Source organism: Agelaius tricolor, unplaced genomic scaffold (assembly GCF_023055355.1).
Source record: "Agelaius tricolor isolate 1412-34295 unplaced genomic scaffold, bAgeTri1.0.p SCAF_2, whole genome shotgun sequence".
Classification (NCBI taxonomy): Eukaryota; Metazoa; Chordata; class Aves; order Passeriformes; family Icteridae; genus Agelaius; species Agelaius tricolor.
In genome coordinates, this window is record NW_027269262.1 from 13,241,108 (window position 1) to 13,263,084 (window position 21,977).

A 21,977-nucleotide genomic window follows, 5' to 3' on the forward strand; every position below is an offset into this window, starting at 1 on the left:
CCCTGTTGCTGATGTATCTGACTTTTTTTATGGATATAAGTTACAGTGGTGTGAACCCTTCTGCAGAAAAAATCTTGCTGATACAACTGTGTCCCACCAGCACAACATATTTCAGTTAATGAGTCAGAATACACTTTGATATCAGTCTAAATGGTTCCTCCTGTGGGGAGGATTGCTTCTTTACTGTTAAAAGTATAGATAAGTTCTGAACTTTTCCCTTACTTGTTCTTAAATCAATCAAACCCATATCTATTATTTCTCATCCAGAAAAAATACACTTTTTTTTCATCACCTTTTTGACTGTTGGTCCCTGTCTGTGTTCTTGCTTCGATCCTATGGTCATCAGAAAAAGGTATATCTAAAATCTTCTTGAAAGCAGAAGTTTTGTTTCAAGTGATGGTAACCGCAGGATCAAACGCCTCCAGTCTTAAAAGAAAAAGAAACAAAACTGACTCAAAAGTTTGAAGCTAACAAATGGTTTGTAGCTGGCTGAGACACTTGTATTTGATATTGAGGAAGCAATGGCTTTCTGGTCTCCAGTGGAGCATCTCCTAACCAGAGAGGCACACAATGAAATGAAGTCTTAATGCTGAGAACTTCTTGAGAACACTGCAATAGCATTCTGGCAGGCTGGGCTCCCTTGGCTCATGCACTCACTGCAATTTGAATGTCTCTTTCAGTTTAGCATGATGCTTGGCAAATTTCCCAACCTTACATTATCTGGGAAAGGAAGACAGGAGAAGCTGGTACATTCAGCAAATCTTTGAAGAAGCTTCTTTGCAGTCTGCTTGTAGCAAAAGTGTGGGCTGAAAAAGAGTGTAGAAGTGTCAGGACTGCAGCTTTAGATAGCTTGAAAAGGGTTTATCTGACTTGCATCCAGGCATCAAGATGCTCAGATACCACAGCAATGTGTGTGGTAGAAGAACCTAGATAGAAGATGATTAGATAGCAAATCAGACAGAATTTTGCATGTGATTTCCTGGGTTTGTCTAAACTTATAGCAGCAACAGTTAATTATAGGAGGTTATGAAGGCAGCTTCTGGGTGGGTTTATGACACTTATACATTGGATTCTAGCCATAAAGAGCCAGCTGAGAGTTACCACTGTGGCAGGAAGCCCCTGCTGATGTGAAACTGATGGAAACCATCTTTGGGCCTTCCCACTTCAGGCTAGGAGCAGGAGATAGAATCTAGGAGATTCAGGCTAGGAGATCTTCCTGATGGAAGATCTAGGGGGAGAGGAAGCCTTTTGGCAGCAGTGGCAGAACTCCAAGGAAAATAGCATCGAGATGTACAAGGGACATCACCCGAAGAGGGACAGAAGTGGGAGGTGGTTGCACACAGGAGTTACTTGTGGTCATCCTCTAGATGATTGCTGCACCTCCTTCCAGATCTAGTGCCTCTCCTTCCACCACACATGAATTCCTCAGCTCTTGTAATCACTTCCTCTGGCTCTTAAGCAAGGGCAGCTCTTTAATTGCAGATTAATGTGTTAATGAAATTCTTGAGGCTACATTGAAGTGGCTGGGCAGGAGAGGCGAGGCTTTCAGCAGCAGCTGCTGGCACAGGAGTCACAGCTTACGCTGCTCTACGGGGAAGGCAATGCCGTAAGCAGGAGCAGGATCCGTCATTTTTGCTCTGGTAGTGCCTCGGGGCACATCTACAGGGCAGCGCTGCACAGGGATTCTGGAGCTGCCTCTGAGCAGTGGTTGTGCTAGTTTCACAGCAGGAATATTCAGTCTGCCTAGAGTGCTATTCTAATATACCCTCAGTGTTTGCACCTCTATCCCTGACCCTGAGGTAGCTTGATGAGTGAGAGGTGAGCTCTCTCTTTCCCTCTGTAGAGCTGCGCTCTGCCGTGTGCTCCCACCTGCTCTTAGAAGTATTAAAAAAATAAATTATGACATTTGTGAAGGACTTCATATCAGTTTTGATCTGTGGTTTCTGATCTGTGGGGTCTTATTTATTTTAGAAATTGGGGAAGCTTTCAAGGCCGATTTTATAGGTGATGATTTTTTTGTTTCCTTGGCTGACAGTCCTGATTTTGTTTAATATTCTTTCCTTTGAGTATCTGAAATTTTGCATGAAATTTCCACTTACTTGCAAATGCCAACACATGGAGTAATTACCAATCTTTCCTGCCTAAGTTAACAGCATTCTCCTTCCTTGTGCTCTTAGTTCAAGGTCACAATGATAGAATTTAATCCTTCATAAATTTTCATCCAACTTGCTGTCCACAAAAATTGTTGATTAAAAGATCAAATTTCCATTGGCATTCTCCCTTTCAAAGGATGTCAACAGGAAATATAAATGTGCAGCCCTTTGTGAATGATCTGCAAGGACATGCAGGCTTATAAAAAAAAAAAGCAGCAGTTAGCTAAATCCTTTAGTTTCTGTTTTGAATGACTGGCCATAGGAATGCAGGCTAAGCTGTATTTCAGCTGTTCCCAAGGATGTGTATGTGTAACTTGTTGATAGTGGTTGGTACATCAGGCTCCAGTGACAGCTACGTGACCACTCCGATGATCACTGTCCTGTAGCAGAACCAGCCCCTGCCTCCCCTCAAGAACACCAGGCATGAAAGAAAACAAAGAGGGATCTGTTTATTCAGAGGACTGGCACTTGTACCTCCTGCTTTTTACTGAGAAAAGAGAGATCCTAGGTCATTTCTGCTCTCACTCTATTCTCCCAGCAACCATTAGGAACTGCATGACTTGCTCCAGCAATTGATGTGAATTTCTGATACCTAGGAGAGCTGAGACTGTTGCCATACAGGGCCTGTGGGGAATCTGATTGATAGGAGGAAAACTCAACACCCAGAACACCGGCTTACTTCATTGGGAGCTACCCATTACCAACAAAAAGAGAGGAAAGCCCACCACAGTCTTAAAGCTTCAGCATTATGTTTTTAAAATCTTACCAGTGTCCAAGGTATATGTCTTTCACAGTGAAAATTACTTGGAGTGTGCTGTGAATGTACAGACACAGATCAGTGCTGAACATCTGGTTAAAATAAATTACAGTCTTATTTTGCAAATAAAAATTCCTAGGGTCTACATGACAAAGTCTGGCCAGCACAACTATCTCATGGGGAAAAAATCACATCCCTAGCCTACAAAGATAGCTATTTTGGCATGATTCCCTTCCCCACTATGGAGACTTACGTAGACTTAGACCAGAGAGAAGTCCTTTTGCCAGTGTAACTCACATTGTTTGGGAGGTACTTCAGCCATGCTGGCAGACTGCTGCAGCTGGTATAAGCCATGTTTCCATCAAGGAATAGGGCCAGAACAGTGACACCAGCAAAGCCCCTGAATTACTTAAAGAAGAGCATTTTTTCTCCTGCTACCAGTGTCCAATATTTTTCAGTTTTAAAGCTTTCTGCTAAAAGGAAATATGCAGAATTTGTGCCCTTTCTCATATCATCAAGACATTATTTCTTGTTACAGAAGAATTAAAGTATAGATATGGATAGGAGTGTGTTGCCTTCCAACATCCTGGTGGTACTTTAAATAGGAGAAGATCCCAGTTCTTCTGCAGGATGCCTGTTGTATGTTTTGGTGCTGGTTTTGGAGGTCGAGAGGTTTGCCTTTTATTAGGTCCTCATATTTTGGTTTTGTTGGGTGGCATTTAAATAAATCTATTGGTCATAGTTAATGAATTACAACTGTGTATGCAAACTAATTTGAGCTGTTTTGAATAGCAAAACAAAGTCCTTTACTCTGACTTGGCTTGTATTCTTACACTCTTACTGGTCCTTTTTTTTTCAAGTGGTCCTTGTTAGCTCTTACCTGATAACATTTACCAAAGGACTTTCTGGTGAACCCAAAAATGGAAGATATACCAGCCCACTTTAACCTATGAGTCCCACCCCCCCCCTCCCCAATCTATACAGCAAGCAACGCATAAAGCTGTCTTGGCTTAAAATTTCAGCTTTTTTGACAACAGTTTTCTTCTGTCCCAATTAGTTCATTTTGTTCAAATTTCTAATTGCCTCAGTCTATGCAGGCTCTGCTCATTCCTTTCCCTGTTCCTTCACCCTTAGTTTCTCTACCAGAGAAACATTTTTGTGCAAGTGATGAAAAGGACAGAAAGAACAAAAAGTGGGATGGGGGAAGGCACCCATTTAAAAACAATCTCTTCTGAGCAGAGACCTTCCCCTTATTTTAATTTCCCATTATCACTTAGCTGTGAATTGATGAGAGCATGGAGCGAGACACCAAGAGGCCCCATTCTCACATGCACCACATTGGAAGGGGAGAATTTTCAGCGTTCCATCAGACTGCCAGGACCTGTCTGCCTCCCACAGCTCCTGGTGGGAGGCCTGACTTAGGAAATGGCAAAAGACAGAAATGACCAAAAAATGCTACCTCTTCTCTGCCTCAAATAAGGCTTTTTCAGGTGAGCAGAAATGGTCTGAGCCACTAATGAGGTGTAGGCTGCCAAAGAAAACACATGGGTAAATTCGTATTTTCCAGGTGGCTGGTGGTAGAAATGCAACTGTCCATTGAAGTCTACAGCATGGCCTTTTTTTGCACTTACTCATTAAATTACGGATTTATCATGAGGTTACTTTAGCGTAATGTTAGCTGCGTTGTCTCACAGGCCCTGTAAATCAGTTGCTTGTCACAAGATTTATGAAAAAAACAAGTGCCTGCCTCAAGTCACATGAGGATTGGTTGGCACTTCTGCATGGCCTCTTGCTGCTGGAGCACCATGGAGCACCATGAAACAGCCAGGCCACCACTCCAGCTCTGTGCTACTCTTGCTCAATGCTAAGCATGAGTTTGTCAAGTCGAAGGAGTTTGGATCAGCACTGAGTGTTGAAACAACAAACATGAGATGGAGCATATCCCTGAGGGATGTTAAAACAGGCAGCAGAAAAACGCATGACTGGTCCCTCGTGGCGCAGTCGATGGGACAACCTGCTCAGACCAGTTGGATTTCACTTGTCTGGTTCACACGTGCACTCAGCCTTTTCTGGGAAAGGCCACCCTGTGCTAGGTCCCTCCCCAGGCTGACAGCTTTGCCACCTTGCTGTCCTCTCTCTGCCTCTGCTCATACCTGTGCCTTGAGCCCGGCACTGCTGGATGTGCTGGTTAAATTAAAGCCTCGGTGGCCTGGAGGACAGACACTGTGCCACAGCCCCCTGAGCACTTGTACAAGCAGCTACTTTCATTTCCCATTTCCCAGGCAGTTATGTGATTTAACTCTTCTGTGGCAGTTCAAGAACAGCCCAGGCAGCTGGAGCAGGCAGGGAATGTACTGGGGGATGTGTTCACATTTTCCTCTGCTGTCAGTGCAGCACCCACTGTAGACAAATCTTCAGAGCTGCGCTTTTAAATTAGCTGGGCTATTTGCAGGATAAGGGCACTCATATAGAAAGCCAGTTACAAACAAGACAGAGAATTTAAGTAAGATTTAGGGAAAAACAGGCCTGCATTGACATTCAAGTCTATTTTGTCATTATTTTTTTTAAGCCATTCTTGAAGATTTGACAAGGGTCTTAATGCATCCAGCCTCTTTTCGGAGGATGCAGGTAAAGAGCGATGTTACAGCGTGAGATGAGTCTCCCCAGCAGCTCTGTGACACTTGCTCTCTCCTTCAAAGGGATTCACAAATCCACAAATGGATGTCACTAAATTTACTGTTGCATGGGAATGTAAACTCTTTAGAATGGGTTTGATAATTTGGGGAAGAATATGACCCACTGGTGACTCGGTTTTAGTGCAACTGAGATTCATGTGTGGGGAAACATTTGTTTTCTAGGTAGAACAATCTCTAGCACTCTAAGTAAGATACCTTCATAAAATCAAATAAAGCAGCAAATTATTTGAGCAGGACTATCAACCTACAAAAGATCTCAAATTTGGGAAGGATCAAATAGAGCAGCTTTGACTGTGTTGTTTGAACACAGTATTTTGTCCAGAAGGCCTTCTTGCCTTCTTTTTCTCATAATTGCTAAAAGTGCTCCCTCAGAAGTGGCGCCCATCAAATACCAACACAGCTAGCTGCTGCACTGACATTACAGCTGTTTTCCTAATGCCAGAAATACCTCATTTTATAGTGTGGGCCTTTCCAGGAATAAGAGAACGAGGCAGCCTCCATTAGGTCTGGGCTTTTGCATATTGCAGAACCACGTCTAAATGAATTAAATAGAGATGCCAAGACTAAATTACTGAAACAGTTCTCATGCTGACTTGGTTTGACAAGAATGTGGCCTAGTCTGAACACCGGATGGATTTCCATCCAAGCTGAATGATCAACACCTTACAAATCCTGTTTTTAAAGATGTGGCCTGACTATTCCTCAAAGCCTGGATTTACCCTTCATCCCACAGGGGTCTAGAGAAAACCTACCTGCCAGAAGGGTCACTCTTTAGGAGCATAGACAGGAGGACTAGTCATCACCATTACTGTAACTACTCACATTTATATATTTCTAAGCCTATGCATCACTTTTCATGAGCAAACCTAACCACAGTCAGTCCTTGCTCCGTAGATGTCTCCATCTGACTGACATGTTTAGTCAGTCATGCAAATACTATTTCTACTAATGCCAGTTCACAGAGCCTTACAGTGAGAGCCCCAAAATCACAGGCTCACTGATGCAGGAATTTATACAAATAGATAGTAAGGATAAGGAACAAAGAAGTTAGGCAAGACTACTGTGATGAAAACTAGTTTTGTTCAAAGTCAGAAACCTCAGACGACACTGTAGAAACAAAATAAAAAATTGTTTGCAGCCAGCATCTAATACATCAGCTGCAGACCTAAGACTGTGTCAGGTCTTGCAGAAACAGAGAATTCAAAACAGAATCATAGAATCACACCAGGTTGGACAAGACCTCTAACATCATCCAGTCCAACCATTAATCTAGCACTGCTCAGTTCAGCACTGAACTGTGTCTCCAAAATAGACCCAATTCCTACCATGAGCAAAGGTGAAGAGGGAAAGAAAAAAACCCAGATGGAAATCGGTTCAGGGGTTCACATGCCAAAACCACTCCCCAGGCAGGTTCTTTTTCCATGATCAGCAGGGTTTATGTGGTGACACCTTCTTTTCCTTCCCATTATAATTTGTTAATGTGCACCTGGCAGGGCTACCAGCATGTCGGCACTCCCAGGTGTAAAAGGATATCGGCCTCTCTAAAGATACGGGCCTTGTGAAACACCACACCTCAGCACAGCACAGCACAGCCAGGGGCTGAGCTGCCCTTATTTGTACTCACGATTTAGGCTTGCATGAAAGACTCATAAACTCTTTGGGAAAAGAACAGTTACACATTTGTCTACTTTTTGTGTTCCAAGAACTTTTCTTGTTAGCTGCAAGATGACATTTTAATGAGGTTTCACGGCATAGAAAACATGGGACAATTTAACCAACTCTGTCCACCCCCTCCCTCCCTCCCTCCCTCCCTCCCTCCCCAAACTCTTTCTGAAATGAGTTACCATGCGGGAACAAAAGCTTTTATGAGAATTTATGTCATTCGTGTGGAGGCAGGGGTGAGGTAAAAGTCATTCAGCTGCCAAACCTTGGCATCAGAGTGTGTGCTATTCCCTCTCCTGCCCCGTAGTGGATGGCAAACTGGCCTTGTTCACACCTGTACAAGTTTCTTCAAAAGCTGGGGGGCTAGTGAGTGTTTGTTTGTTTGTTTGTTTTGGAGTCACAGAGAGGGCAGCGTAAAATAGCTGCGAGGCAATTCCCGTACAGTAAAATGGAAGTCTCTCTGGCTCTTCATTCAATACAATGTGTGGCTCAAGAGGATATCCTGCCAAACCAATGATAACGAGGGAAATAAAGTCACTTCCTCACCAGCTGTTTGATTCAGGTAGAAAAAGGAAGCGTTTACTTCCTCATGTTAGCTCTCCCCGCCGCCCCCTCGGTCAGAAATGCCAGGCAGAAATGCAGAAATTGCCTTCTCCCTCCACATTTCTGGTGAGGAGCTGTCAGATCCATAATGCTGCTCTGGACTCAGCCTGTGGGCAGCACGTCCTCCTCTGTGGCCGAGGAGCTGTGCCTTGCCTCTCGGGCTGGGGTGCAAGCTGAGCTGCGGAAGGACCGAGGCTGAACAAAATTGGCTCATTCCACAAGCAAAGGATGCCCGTGTAATTAATGACATTTGTTTCTTGGACCAGAGCTGCCGAATTTGGGCCAGCAGAAGAGTGGGATAGTGTGATCTCTTTGTTTTGAGACTGCCCTGACTCAGTGCACTATTACACCTCCTAATCCTCCCAGAGTGACGAATTTCACTTCTGTCCTGGGCTCCCTGCAAATCCCTGGAACTCTGGCCAGGAACATGCTCTGTCCTCCCTACATACAGTCCAATGGGCAAGAAGGCAGTGAGGGGTGCCCTTGGGGCAATCCTCATGGCTTCCAATCAAAGGAGGCAAGGTGAAGCAGGCATCTCAGGAGCTTTGGTGCCTAAGAGGAGCTCAGGCAGAGCATCTTTCCCTTCACCACCACCACCTTTCTTGCTTCACAGAAACAGTCAACACAAATTTGCACAGTAAATCAGCAACAGACTGATTTGACTTAATAAAAGCTTCTTAAGAAATGGCTTTTTAAAAACTTACAGAACTGAATGAAGAGTTCTTTTCCATATAATTTTTAACAGCCCTGATATAATTTTACATCCAGGATATAAATTCCCATTAAATTTTGATGGTCTTAAAAGCAAGGTCTGCAATGATTTTCTTTCCAATTGTGTAAGACTTCCAGAAAGGTTGACCAAGCCAGAACTTGCCTCAGTCTATTTGCCAAGGGGACCCTTGCTTTCATTATAAAGAGTGCTTTTCAAAGGACATCGAGTGTTTCAAACAATTTTCCTAATCTTATTTATTTTAGCTGAGATTCTTTTATTTTAAACAGAGCAGTTTAGGTGACAAAAATCCAGTGACAAATACATGGGTTTACAGAAGACAAAACCTTATGAAAGGTTAAAATTCTGTTTAGGGTTCTCTTTGTGCTAAAATAGTTTTCAGCAACGGGTCATACTTCCCTCCTCCCACCCCCCTTGTTTTAGTACATAAAATGGACATGTGTTTATTTAAAACAGGTTTGAAACTTAAACAAATAGTGACAGGCTGTTCAAACAAGCTTCGGAAATAGGTCTAATCAGAATGTTTGAGAAGGGGAGGGGGAACGATCATAAAGAGCTACTTGTAATATATAGTGCAGACACCATTAGGTTGGGTTCATGTTATTGTTGTAGTAATCTCGGACAAAAAAGTACTGCATGCTGCACATTTTTTGTTAACATTCTTCTTTTGAGCCATAGGTTATGCCATATTTTTGTCTGGTGTCCAAGTTTTACTGCTCTCCTCTGTCCATCTCCCATACCCAGTACCAGAAGCTCTATGGAATCATTGGAAATGGTCTCACAGAAAAACTGGGGGGAATGTTCCTGAACTGGGATAGAAGGGAAACACAAAATACACTCATTTTGATATTGATACTGTGTATGCATACACTGTCATGAATATACAGAAGTGAGACCTTCCCCACAGAAAGAAACCATGAAAACCTTAACATTTAAATGTTTTCACATGACTTGTGTTTCCATGAGTGTTTTTTTTTTCATTTCCTCTCTTTTTGACCCATAATAATATCGCCAAGTGTTGAACTTTACCCTTATTGTATTTTTATAAGGCCGATCTTGAACTCCCTATACAGAGAAGGCTCCTGTGGAAGTCACTGAGTCTGTACTGGCGACAACAGGATTTAGCCCAGTCTGTAACATTTTAGGATATTGTGTTACTTCATAGCCTTAAGGAGAAATAAAAGCAGCTTTCCAAAGAGCTGCACAGCAAACTGAGTGTGCTTTTTCAGCTCTGCAACAGGACAGCAGAATATTAAGGCCAGAGTTTGCAAATGTCTATGTCAAAAAACAGGCAGCTAAGCAAAAGTTGCCAATTTCTCTCTGAAATTAAGAGTTTGCATTAAAACATTGTATCCTCCCCACAAAAGGTTAAGCTGCTTTCACTTAAGAATATACCTTTGGAAACCCAAGTTGGACAATGATTGCCTAGAGGAACAAGCTGAGCTGAGAAATAGCAAGAGGCAGACGTGTTTTCACGTCACTCGCTTGGCCAGAGCCTGTGGCTATTCTGCTATCAAGCCTTACCTACTTACATCCACTCTGACCTACAACATGCACCAATAGTACTTAATGCAATAACACATTTTGGAAGCAAATATCTATTATTTATTTGAATCTCACTCAGCGTCTAGTGAATAGAAGTCAGAATATTAAAAATCCTTACACGCCCTCTCGTGGTAAAGCCACAAACACGCTTCTTCTGACGACAACTGGAGATGCCTGATGAGGGAAGCTAATTTTACTACAGAATTTGATTGTCATTAGCTCGGTTGGAAGGTTTACATTAATAATGGACACCTTTCTCTCCTCAGTTTCTGCTGTAAACCATTACAATATATGCATTATTAGAAGACAGATAGGCATTATTAGAAGACGGGTCAACTCCTAGCATAATAACATTGCAAAACAGCTAAAGGCACTATAACTTTAATAGAGAATGTGATCTTCTACCAAAAATGGGAAGTCTAGGATATTAAAAGTAGAGACAGAAACTGTCACGTTAGCTAGCTGTTTCATGGGCTTATTGCAATAGCTTGGGAGCAGACCTTAGTTGGCAGCACAGTAAAAGAGTTGCCATAAATGATGCTATCAGTTTTGTCACATTTTTAAAGTCATTCAGCTTGGCTATTTACTGCTTTCGTGCCGTACAGTATGATTTATCTGTCTCTGAGGAATGCCCTGAAGCGTCATGCTCGTTAGGAATTGCAGCCTGAAAGAAAGGCATTATGTGCGGAGTATCACCAATCCAGTCATTTGCCCAGTCAAATCCCACTGTATTTATAAGTCACAAAAACTTTATCTTTGCTACTTAAACAGCTTTTCCATTTGGTGCCTACATGCACGACCAGATTTTCCTGGAGCACTGGACCATGGCATCACCCTTTTTGGTGACAGTTGTGAAAGATTATCATAGGTGTAACACAACCCTAACACCTTCAGTTCATATGGAAGAAACATCTGTGGCTAAGATGACAAAGTCTTCTGAGCCCATGCCCAGGGAACCAAACAAATACTGCCTTATTTTCAATGAAGCTGACCTACATTTAGACAACATTTAGGACCCAAAATAGTGGTAACTTATATTTTAAAATGCTGGTTCTGTCTTTTCTGTTAGACTGGGTGCGCCTAAAGCAGAAGTCACAACCGTAAGTAATTTCAGCAATATTTATAAAGAAATAGGTAGGAGAACTTTTTTTTAAGCACACAAAACAGACCTCCCAAATCACTATTTTAATAGGTTTGTGTGGTCTTCTTGTGCCAGCAGGATTGTTGGGTGACCCCTGAGGGTGAAGAAGTTGCCTCTCTTTTGCCATTTCCCTTGTCCCCCCAAAAAAACAGTAACTGCAATTCTGATATTCCTTTTCTCACTATTTCCCTTTCTAGGATGCCTTTGTGGAGTTGTATGGCAATGGTATGAGGCCTTTGTTCGATTTCTCCTGGATCTCTCTGAAGACTATCCTGAGTCTGGTTCTGGTGGGAGCTTGCATCACTCTTGGCGCTTATCTCGGACATAAGTAGAGTCACCCAGTTTATTGTGGATTACAAAAGTCTTTCAAAACAACAAAATAATATTTTTTTTTCTGTAGCACAATGATATTTTATGAGCAAAGCAACTTCCCAGCAAAAGATTAAATCAGCTATTACTGCCAAAGGAAATATCATTTATTTTTACATTGCCGGAAAATTATTTATTAAAAGATATTTACATTTTAACCTGCTATTTTCAGAACCTCAGCAAGTTGTATCTGTCATCACATCATGTTTTTATTCTTAACTTTAATGAGCCCCAGAGTATTTTACGTTCTTTTTTTTTTTTTAATTAATGCCGCTGGCTGGATTATTTTATCTCCGAAGAGCGAAAATACTGACAAAGACCTACCTGCTTACACTTACAAGGGCAGTTACTTGAGCTGCTAAAAACTGCCAAATTGTGTTGAATTTCCTAGCATTTTCTGGGAGGGATTTGAGAGACAAGGTCAGCATGAACAATGTTCTCACCCTGTCCTGCTGGCAAGAACTGATGTAGTAAACAATTCAACATGGTACATATGTGCAGTCAAGACAGAAACTTCTTGAAGGACACTCTGCTATCCCTACAGGAGAACAGTTGGAAATATGATTGCCTATGCCTTTTAAACACGTGTTTTCAAGTTACCAGCTGTGCCATCACATCATAATCACAATACCCACATAACACATGTCAACTTTTTTTTTTAATAGAAGTGTGAAGTTAAATCTTTGGGGCTCGCAGGAAATTGCTGTTCCAATGATTTTCTCAGCAGCAAAATGTTTTTTGTGGCTACTGACACAGAAACATCAGGAGACCTTAAGTGCCTGCTTCAACAGAGCAGAGCTGGAGTCTGAAGACCTGACCTGTGTCCCACTTTAGTGGGCTCATATCTGCAACTAATCCTGCTTACTTACAGAGTTCCTCTGGGGGTTTGAAACCAATTAGATGTGGTCTCTAAATCCCTGAAACTTGAAAAAGATCTTAATTTTATTTGGCAAAAAGCAGACCTCAGCTAAGTCACAGATTAGCTCTGACTATCCTTGTTTATCAAACTGGACACCAAAATCTAGTTCATATTCATAACAGGAAAGGAAAGTGAGATTTATCATCCTGCCCCTCGCCCTCAAAATATTTTCATGCGAATAGTCTCCTAAGACTTTCTACAGAAGAAAAGCTGATGAAGAAACTCAAAATCCTCTCTCTGGACAGAGACTCTTCGACACCTCTCTTGTGCAGGTGCCTACTGTCATCTCAAGTGAAAATAGGGTGAAGGAAAAGGGGGAGGGGGAGGCGTGAAGTCATCTGCTCCTGTTACAAAACGCAACGCATGTGAAATAACACAGAGTACATAACACAGTTTTATAAACAGACCTGTGTTCAAAGCACGGCTTTCCCTGAGCTCAACGGGGGCCAGGAGTCCCCTGGAAACCGAAGACTCTGAAGCATCGAGTCCCAGGGGCTGCTCTGAGGCATGGAAATGTCCAGCTTCAAACATTTTAAATCCTGCGCTTCTATTTTTTCTATGAAACTTTTGAAATGTGGGATTTGTGGGTAAATGGATGTCCAGATATAAAAGGAAAGTTTGTAAAGTTCTGGATAAAATGTACCGTACAATACATAAGTGCTCAAAGGGTGAAAAACACACAGTGAATAAACTGTAGCTCCAACCTCAAGATTTCAGCTGAATAACTTTGTGGCATTATATGCAAAATATCTCCAGTAACTCGGGAATGTAATATGTTCAATGTTAAGGCTGTAGTTGATATTGTGTCTTCAAAGCTGCTTTTATGTTTGGTTGGTTTTTTTAAGAGTTGTACATCTCAGCATTTTTACTGCTATTTAGTCGTGGCACCTACACTTTGTATGAGTAAAGATGGGGCAAGCTTACATTTCAGATTTGAAATTACTTAATTTTATAGAAATGTAGAAAGGAAATATTTCTAAGAAGACAAAAATGTGAACTATGCTTGATTAAAGGAAAAGGAAAAATCCCATCATCAGACAAATAGTACTGCAGTGCTTTCAGAGTGCTTCTCTAAGAAGTGGGCATGGTCATGTAGGGGTTTTATGAAAAATACTTCAAATCAGAGGAACTGAGGAGTATTGTGGATTGAGTGTGGGCTTTGTTTTTTATCTCAGCTTACAAACTGAATTTGTTTGCAGCCAATTGCACAACTGGAATTGGCTGCTATTGAGCTTATGTTTCATTTCACAATCTAGTCTTCATTTCAATTTGTGCCCATATGCCCATTAAAGTTTATGAACTATTAGACCTCAAATTGTTTCAACATTGTTTGTTTTATTAAAGGTTTACATTGTCAAAAGTAGTAAAAAATATCAATTCCAGTGCTGCTATAATACCAGGATAATTTGAATGGGGTTTTGGTTTTTAATACCTTCCAATGGCTAAAGTTTTTTTAAGCTGCTTTAGAAATAATATGAAGACGACACATGATACACAATTAAATGAATACTGAGGATTTTGTGTTCTCTTGTGTCTACTCACTGGACTTCCCAGTGTATTTGTTAGTACCAGGCAAAGAGAAGAGTCATGATGACTGTTGACGATTTTATTTTATTAAAGAGCTGATGGAGTTTTTCCATCCTGACTGCAGAATAGTACAGTATTGTGGCTGCATTAGGTATAATGATAGTTGATAATACATTTATTAAGAAAACATTTAGAAACATTGAATGTATATAAAAGCTTGAACTTCTTAAATAAAATCCTCTCTTCTCATTCCTGCATTTCTTTTGCAATAATTCCTGTCTTTCCTACTCTTCGTTACACTTCCATGTAAGATTTTTTTTCCTCCACAAAATGCCTTACAGACTTCCACGCTCAAAGATCACGCTTCAGTGAAAACCCATCCTCTGTCACTGTGTATGCACAGACATCTGACCACTCCCACCATATCCAAATTGTAAAAGAGGAAAAAAACATTAAAAAGAGGGACACTTCTGAAGTGTTTACGTATAGAGAACCAGAGATCAAAAAGGAAGGAAGAGGTCAGAAGTGGAGGGAAATAGAGAGATCACTGAACCATCTCCCTGGTTAAAGATGAGTGCTACCTGGAATTTGTTTATCTTTCATCCTTTCCCTTGAAAAAGGATGATATAAGGGCAGAGAAAAAGCTTGCCGAGACCCCACAATTATTTTTCACTATAGAACTTTGTTAATACTTTTTAAAAACAGCAAATGCATAGGCATCAAAGAGAAGTACTGGGTTTTGCTATATTCAGCTTAGGTGTCCTTAATTCTTTTTCACTCTATTTTTTAAGAAAATAATGAAGAAGAGTATTTTGCTTCTGAAAAAATAATCTGTAGGATCACCTGAGATCTGTCATAAATCAGTTACTTAGGAACAGATGAAAAAACTGTGCAAAAGTATTCTGAAATTAGAGGTGATACAGATGACATATCTTAATGGAACAAGCACTGGATCCACCAAAGGACTAATGGGGCTGTCGAGGTAACAGGGATATACGTATAGAGATGAGAAAGGGAGCTGGAAGATACGGAGAATGACATTGGTATGTAAGAAAATCTTCATGTTGCAGGAGTTCACTCAAGATGGTCTGAAAATAACTGTTAACTAAAAGCAGCTACAAATGTGTGCACTACATGGCTATGATTACTAAAAATCTGCAATTACAAAATTACAGGTAAATTATTGTAAAATTATCTAGTCTGTAAAAGTTCATCAGTTTGCTGTTATGATTGGGGATTATATAGCCTGAGTAGTATTGCACTAAGAAGGAGAAATTATGAAAAAAGAAGTCTGAAACCAGATGTGCAAAGGTAACACGAAGGTGATGCAGTTCAGAGAACACGGTCCCAGTCCACACAGTCTCCCCAGCTGAGGCAGCGAGAGTCTGGACTTCATGCTTTGACCCTGGAGCATGACACTTCGTAGCTGTGCACCTGCACTTCACAAACCTATTGATTAAAGTATCGTGAAGTAGCATGTTTAAAGCCTTTCTTATTTTTCCTCTCTCTATCTCTGAACAAACTAACAAAATGATTTATTTCTATTACAAGGTTATGGCTCAGTACTATATGAAAAATTATACATATTTTAATTTATGGGTATAAAAATTCTTTCTCATTGCAAAAGTCCAGCTTTATTTTTTGTTCCTATCTCTCTTTCCAACAAGGCTAAATGCAAGGTAGACAAAAGAGCTAATTTAATCTGTATTTCATTTAAATTACACTTCTATACTAAGTTAATGCAGCTTCATCACACAAAGAAATTATCTTCAAAAAGTAATACAGCATTAAGAGTTCCACACAAAAACTATATATTTTTATAATTTAAATAGCAGTTTTTTTCCTTTTCTTCTGAATATTTGAATTTTAATTATCACCAGCATAAATGTACATAAGCAGATATTGTTTATCCAGTACCTTTGGATGATGTATGTATGGTAATGTAGTTTGTCAGTTTATCATCATTTAATATGATTATGTTGTTCTTTGTCTTTAAAATGTTATAAGAACATGCTGCCATTAAACTTTCCATGTCTGTCTAGTTTATATTGTGAAAAAATAATAAAAGCACACTGTGAGATACTTGTTTTGCATTTGCATTGTTTAGGATTTGTCAATAAAAAGCCACTCTGTCATTTTGGGTGTAATCCCATAAATGACACATAATGTTTCCTTCCTGATGGTTCTGTTCACCTGTTCTGCTCAGCAGTGGCCAGTACTCCCCAGCCTTGCTCACAAAGATGCAGTGACCCAGGTTTGAGCAGCTGCTGCTGTGTGAAATGCAGCCCCCAGGTGCAGTCTGCGCTTTGGGACCCAAGGACAGTGTCACCCTTTCTGCCCTCCTATTCATTTGATGCCTTGCAGAAAGTGCAGCAAGACTCTTCTGTTTATTTGCTAAAAATGGTTTTCATTCTTGTAACCACAAGCTGGAAATGCACATTAGCAAGTTTCAGCAGGAGCAACAGAAATATTTTTGTTACTGCTGAAGGTTTCCTACAGTTATGACCAAAAAGTGTTTCCAAAAAGTTTCCAAAAAGTGTTTAGGTATTTTGCTTCTTACAGGCTCCTGTTAACTCACCCTTGATTCACAGGGGTTGCCTTTTAACCTCTGTGGCTTTAACTCAGGTAGAACATAGCTAAATGTGTTCAGGTAATGAGTATTTAACTGCTTTAAGAATTTAACCAGCTTCTTGAGAAGGTTTTGTAGCCAAATGAGTGCACTGTGACGTCATGGATACACATTTTTTTGAGGGCCTGAAGTTCACAGTTTAATGCTTTTCAAGCATAACTCAGGCACATGTGCAAAACATCTACCCCTCTGTGTCCATGAAGACAGAGAAGGTAAAGGAAATCAGCCTGAAACTGAAAGAAGAGGCAACACAACAGAATGCAATGCTGGACTCTGTCCTCTGGGCTCTGGGATTTAACTGTCCAGCAGAGAGCAAGGTTACTAAACCTTTGCAAAGTAGAAGGTAAACCACATTGCAGTAGGGCAGGTACTACCATTTCTCTCTGCCATTATTTTGTGAAATAAGAAGACAAGGTCTTGGAGGAGAGCAGCCCCAGAACTGTATTTTTTCTAGCTAAAACCTAACAAAGGAAGATGGGATTAAGTTTCTAAAGGGAGTTCAGCAAAACCAGGTAAATTAGTTCAGGGATTCTTCTCTTTATGCCCACTCAGATAACTCCCATTTTTCTTAAAAGCTAACAGATCAGCACCTGGGGTTAAATGCTTACCTTACCACTGGGACCAAGCACAGTGAGCAGATGGGGAGAACAGAAGAGGTCCAGATAAAGACAAAATGAGCCCTTAGATCTGATAACTAAGGTGGGTTTTGGCTGTCTGAAAGTTAGGTAGGAGCACCCTAAAAAAAAAGTTTTGCTGGGCCAAAACCAGAAAGCTCCCTCCTCAAAACATTCCCGAGTGGTTTCAAGCACTGTAAGTCTCCACTGAAGCTGCATGAGCAGCAGTGTGCAGTTGTCCCTCTGCAGCAGCAGGCTCTCCATCCCATAATACCTATAGCTCCTGCTTTTGTCCTCCTCAATTGCTAAATATTTAATGGGAGTCTACAAGTGGTAGAAAGTGAAGTTCATTCCACTATGAACGGCTGGGTACCAGCTGCATGGCATTTAAGTTTCACATAACGACTGACCTGAGGAGGAACACGTTAAGTTTCACTTAACTACTGACCTTAGCCTTCTGCTTGGAACTAACTTTTTGCTATCCAGATCTGCCTCTGAGGACATGTTACCCTGGGCAAAAGACAATGCAGTCAAGATTTGTGCACTGCAAGAAACTGATTTGCTCAGATGGGAAAACAACAAGGCAGCTCTTGAAGCATCCCATCATAGGCTGTAGTTCACTGCTTCCCACTACAATTGAGCACAAGTACTGAAAATATCCAGAATGGATCTCTAAAATCTTACGGGGATAAATACATGTCAGTTAAAAGCATGTGTATCTAATTTTTTTAAGACTTCTAAAAGGTAGTGCAAACACACTCCCTGCTATCCTGAAGCAACAAGAACACTGAAGAGTGTTTCTGGATTAGTTCACCTCTTCTTCTCCAGTGGGAGTACCTATTCTGGTACTGACCTATGCAACTCATATTAAACGTACTGAGTTACCTCTTGGATATCCTGGAGAAACGCATCAGCCTGCCCTCCTCTGTGTGTGTCCTCCAGAACTCTTACTACAAGCACAATCACAATAGTGGGAATTCAATGCCTTGGTTGTGGTGAAAATTTGGACTCAGAAAAGGTCCTGGTCATACAGCTGAAAGTGTCCATTTGGAGCAGACAGTACTGATGCAAACCTTTATAAAGCCACAGGTGACAGAGACAGAAGTCAGGCAACCTATTTATTTGGGGATGAGATGGAAAAAGAGCCTCCTTCCTTTTCTTTGTCCACCTGATAAGCTGCAGGCACTTCTCTGCCTATGTGGTCAGAGATGCTGTCCAATGCCCTAGTTAATCATACCCTTGAGTTTTGTGCCTGTTTAAATTTCTCCCCACATGTACACTCCCACTCCAAAAACTCTGCTGATCCTTAATATATCCGGTAAGTAAACTTTTCCCTTTCCTGCCTGTGACTTCTAGATTATTAGTCTTCTTACCCCTCTAATAACACAAACACCCTTTGGGAGGTAGGGTGCAATACATGTGGATGACACTGCTCATGGATTAATAATAATGTCCAAAGTGCATGTTTCAGGCTGCGCTACCGTGAGCATCAGCACCATGGAGGTCTCTGCACTGGTAGACCACCAGCATGGAGAGGCACATTTCTGTCAAAGCAGCCACAGACCATGCTAAGGGGCAGTGGGGGGGATGAATGACACCTGATCCAGCACCATCTAGTTAGAATAGCACAACTTTATCCCATTGTATCATGTTTGCATGGCAAGGTTTTGGTAGCTGTGGGGCTACACAGGTGCCAGAAACTTCCCCCATGTCCATTACAGCCAATGTCCACTGGCTCCGGGATGGACCCACTGCTGGCCAAGGCTGAGCCCATCAGCAACGATGGCACCACCTCTGGGATAGCTTATTTAAGAAGGTGAGGGAGGAAAACACACAATTGCAGCTGGAGAGGGGAGTGAGAATATGTGAGATAAACAGCCCTGTAGACACCAAGGTCTATGAAGAAGGAAGGGAAGGGGCTGCTCCAGGCATCCCTGCAGCCCGTGGTGCACACCATGGTGAAGCAGATGTGCCCCTGCAGCCCATGGAGGTCCATGGTGGAGGAGAGATCCACCCACAGACCATCAGAGCAGATGGGTGCACAAAGGAGTCTGTGAGCCCATGGGAAACCTGTGCTGGAGCAGGCTACTGGCAGAAGAACCTGCAGACTCATGGAGAGAGGAGCCCATGAGATTTGTTAGAAAGACTTGTGACCCCCCGGGGGAACTCATGCTACAGCAGCCTGTTCCTGAAGGACCGCACCCCATGGAAGTTTGTGGAAAACTCCAGCCCTTGGGAAGGACCCACATTGCAGAAGTTTGTGGAGGACTGTCTCCTGTTGGAGGGACCCCACACTGGAGCAGGGGAAGAGTGTGAGGACTGCTCATCCTGAGGAGGAACAAGTAAGAGACAACACGTGATGAATTGACTACAACTCCTAACAGCAGTTCCTTTACACTGCTCAGGGAGAAGAAGGTAGAGAAAATCAGGAATGAAGTTGAGCCCAGGAAGAAGGGAGGGACTGGGGGGAAAATGTTTTTAAGGTTTGGTTTTATGACTCATTATACTAACGTTAGTTGATTGGCAATAAATTAAACTAATTTCCCCAAGTCAGGTCTGTTTTGCATGATGGCAATTGGTAAGTGATCTCTACCTGCCCTTAATCTCGAGCCAGGAACCTTTCATGATATTTTCTCTCTGCTGCCTAGCTGAGGAGAGTGGTAGATTGGCTTTGGTGGGCACCTGGCATCCAGCCAGGGTCAATCCACCATATCCATTCCCCAAAAAGCCCTGTTGCAGAAAGTTTAGTTACAGTAGTGGAGAAAGTGTTTAGTCAACTTGACCCTGCAGGGGAAAGCTTACACTGGAGAAGCACTTTATGTAATGAAATTACATAAATGCGTGCCATAGAACTACTACATAGTCTTTCAAAAAACACGCTTTTAATCAATTATCATGAATTCCAAAATTGGATTTATTGTTCCACTGACCCACAATAATCTTATGAACTGATGAGCATATCAGATGCAAACACTTAAAAAGTCAATGAATGCAGTCTTCATATTAGCGTGGCAACAACTTTGATACACCCACCCTTTGTCTTTGTTGGGGCAACTACATCAGAAATTGTGAAAGGAGAAAATGCTGTGTTCAGAAAAAAAACAGACAAAAAAAATAGACTGTACAGTACTGCTGCAGTGGAAGTAATCACCCCTGATTTACTTAAATTTTACTCAAAAAACCCCTCAAAACAAGTCACTTGTCAAAAAGCCTCTTGCTCTCACTGGGTTCAACCCTCCAGTCACTAGAGTGACAACACACACCTCCAGTTGCCCGAGCATGAATGCTTAGCATTCAAACTGCACAGCCTTTCACAGAATCACAGAATGATTTGGGTAGGGAGGGACCTTCAAAGATCATCTAGTCCACCCCCCTGTCACGGGCAGGGACACCATTCACTAGATGAGATTTCACATAGACTCTGGCCTCAAACACTTCCAGGGATGGGATATCCATATAGGACAGATAGTTTGAAAAGAAAGCAAACAAAAACAGCAAAAGATTGGAAAGTGAATCCATGAGTCACATAAAACACCCTAGCAGGCATCAAGGAACTTTGGAAATGTACTTCCTTAAAGACAGGATCACTGGAAAAAGCTGAGAGGCATCACACCTCCCTACCTTTGCTGTGTCATCCCACAGCACTGCCAATGGCAAAACAAAGAGATTTTGGCTAAACAGCTCCTCTTCCTGGCCTCCACTGCCCTCTTCCCAGCAAACAGTGGAGGAACCCACTGGCAGGGCCCAGCAGTGCCAAACACATCAGCCAACCTGAGAAAGGAGTTTTGGCAGGCCCACTTCCACGGCGTAAGGATGCCAGCAGCCTGTAATGCACGGGGCAGGCAGCGCAGAGCCCCAGCCTGCAGGATCATTAATGCAGGATAATTAATGCTGCCTTTCAGCAGGGAGCTGGGGCACAGACGTGCTCTGTAACGTTTGCCCCAGAGCCCGGCCAGGAGCCTGGGCTGTCTGCTCCAGTGCCCAGATGCCGTGGTCTGAAAGGGACCACTGCCTGCACTGCTCTGTCCTCCGACAACGCTGCTTGAAGTCAAAACTGGCAGCAAGCCAAAGTGCTCTCTCATGAGACTGTAAATTAATGTTGCTGAAGGAAGCTGGCTAGTAGTTCATGTGGCTCTGGGTTTGCTTTACATCTGGTGTCAAACTTTGAATTCCCTCTGCAGCTAGGAATAAAACAGGTGAGGTGCCTGGGCCATTCAGCACCCCCTACACATTACTAATTTCCTTTCATCCAGGCCTTTAAAAAAAAATTCCTGATCATGCTACAGTTTTGAAATGTTATAGGGTTGGAGTTTTGGGGTTTTGGTGGTTTTTTTTTGTTTTGGGGGGGTTTTTTTGTTTTTGTTTTGTTTTGGTTTGGGTTGTTTTTTTTTTTTTCAACTTAAAAAGGCAGCTGTTATTTCTCTCCAGGCTTTGCAAACATTCTTCCCATTAAGTAACTCATTTACTGCTAGTGGCAGGCACAGCTTCCTCCAACTCGCAACTCTAAAAGAAGCTGATACCTTTTGCACGTTAAAAATGTGGCCATGGAAAAGAAACATATGTATTTTAAACAAAGATGCTCATTTTCAGCTCCTCCTCACTCCTTCACCTCACAGACTAGGTACCTAATAA

The 21,977-nt window shown here is 41.9% G+C and overlaps 1 protein-coding gene across 1 annotated transcript in view; it reads left to right on the top strand.

Annotated features, from left to right (window-relative positions):
* BCL2 (BCL2 apoptosis regulator) overlaps positions 1–16,184 on the top strand; it is a 97,057-nt gene extending 80,873 nt beyond the window's left edge. The window contains exon 2 of the mRNA XM_071453386.1: positions 11,485–16,184. Coding sequence (XP_071309487.1) covers positions 11,485–11,619 — 135 coding nt within the window. The 3' untranslated portion in view covers positions 11,620–16,184. The remainder of the gene's footprint in view (positions 1–11,484) is intronic.
* The last annotated feature ends 5,793 nt before the right edge of the window (positions 16,185–21,977 follow it).